Genomic DNA, 1604 nt, shown 5'->3' on the forward strand with positions numbered 1-1604 from the left:
AGCACCGGACCCTATAGAGACCCCAGATCCTATAGAAACCCCTGTGGAGACCCCTGACCCTATAGAAACCCTATAGAGACCCTATAGAGACCCTATAGAGACCCTATGGAGACCCCAGACCCTATAGAGACCCCAAAAATAGCACCGGACCCTATAGAGACCCCAGACCCTAAAAAAACCCCTGTGGAGACCCCTGACCCTATAGAAACCCTATAGAAACCCTATAGAGACCCTATAGAGACCCTATAGAAACCCTATGGAGACCCCAGACCCTATAGAAACCCTACAGAAACCCTATAGAGACCTCAGACCCTATAGAGACCCTATAGAAACCCCAGACCCTATAGAAACCCTAAAGAAACCCCTATGGATACCCCAGACCCTATAGAAACCCTATAGAAACCCTATAGAGACCCCAGACCCTATGGAGACCCCATAGAGACCCCAGACCCTATAGAAACCCTAAAGAAACCCCTATGGAGACCCCAGACCCTTTAGAAACCCTATAGAGACCCCAGAGACCCCAGACCCTATAGAGACCTCTATGGAGACCCCAGACCCTATAGAGACCCTATAGAAACCCTATGGAGACCCTATAGAGACCCCAGACCCTATAGAAACCCTATAGAAACCCCTATAGAGACCCCAGACCCTATAGAGACCCTATAGAGACCCCAGACCCTATAGAAACCCTACAGAAACCCTATAGAGACCCCATAGAAACCCCTATGGAGACCCCAGACCCCATGGAAACCCCTGTGGAGACCCTATGGAGACCCCAGACCCCATAGAGACCTTATAGAGACCCCAGACCCTATAGAAACCCTATAGAAACCCCTATGGAGACCCTATAGAGACCCCAGACCCTATAGAGACCCTATAGAGACCCCAGAGACCCCAGACCCTATAGAAACCCCTATAGAGACCCCAAACCCTATAGAAACCCTACAGAAACCCTATAGAGACCCCAAACCCTATAGAAACCCTATAGAAACCCCTATAGAGACCCCAGACCCTATAGAAACCCTACAGAAACCCTATAGAGACCCCAGACCCTATAGAGACCCCTGTGGAGACCCCAGACCCTATAGAGACCCTACAGAAACCCCTATAGAGACCCCAGACCCTATAGAGACCCTATAGAAACCCCTATAGAGACCCCAAACCCTATAGAAACCCCTATAGAGACCCCAAACCCTATAGAAACCCTACAGAAACCCTATAGAGACCCCAGACCCTATAGAGACCCTATGGAAACCCTATAGAGACCCTATAGAGACCCTATAGAGACCCCAGACCCTATAGAGACCCTATGGAGACCCCTGACCCTATAGAAACCCTATAGAAACCCCAGACCCTATAGAGACCCCAAACCCTATAGAAACCCTATAGAAACCCTATAGAAACCCTACAGAGACCCCAGACCCTATAGAAACCCTATAGAAACCCTATAGAGACCCCAAACCCTATAGAAACCATATAGAAACCCTATAGAGACCCCAAACCCTATAGAAACCCTATAGAAACCCTATAGGAAACCCTATAGAGACCCTATGGAGACCCCAGACCCTATAGACCCTATAGAAACCCTATAGAAACCCTAT

The 1604-nt window shown here is 48.8% G+C and overlaps 1 protein-coding gene across 1 annotated transcript; it reads left to right on the forward strand.

The window, feature by feature from the left end:
• Positions 1-498: 498 nt before the first annotated feature.
• On the forward strand, positions 499-1265 carry SELENOV (selenoprotein V; the record flags this gene model as incomplete). Its single annotated transcript, XM_057389112.1, is given in 5 exon segments — positions 499-617; positions 620-654; positions 657-758; positions 1022-1095; positions 1136-1265. Coding segments are annotated over 5 exon segments (460 nt in total), but the record flags the coding sequence as incomplete, so codon positions are not given.
• Positions 1266-1604: the final 339 nt, after the last annotated feature.

This window comes from Malurus melanocephalus, unplaced genomic scaffold, assembly GCF_030028575.1.
Source record: "Malurus melanocephalus ecotype Western Australia unplaced genomic scaffold, MMel_1.1 scaffold_3536, whole genome shotgun sequence".
NCBI classification, from domain to species: Eukaryota; Metazoa; Chordata; class Aves; order Passeriformes; family Maluridae; genus Malurus; species Malurus melanocephalus.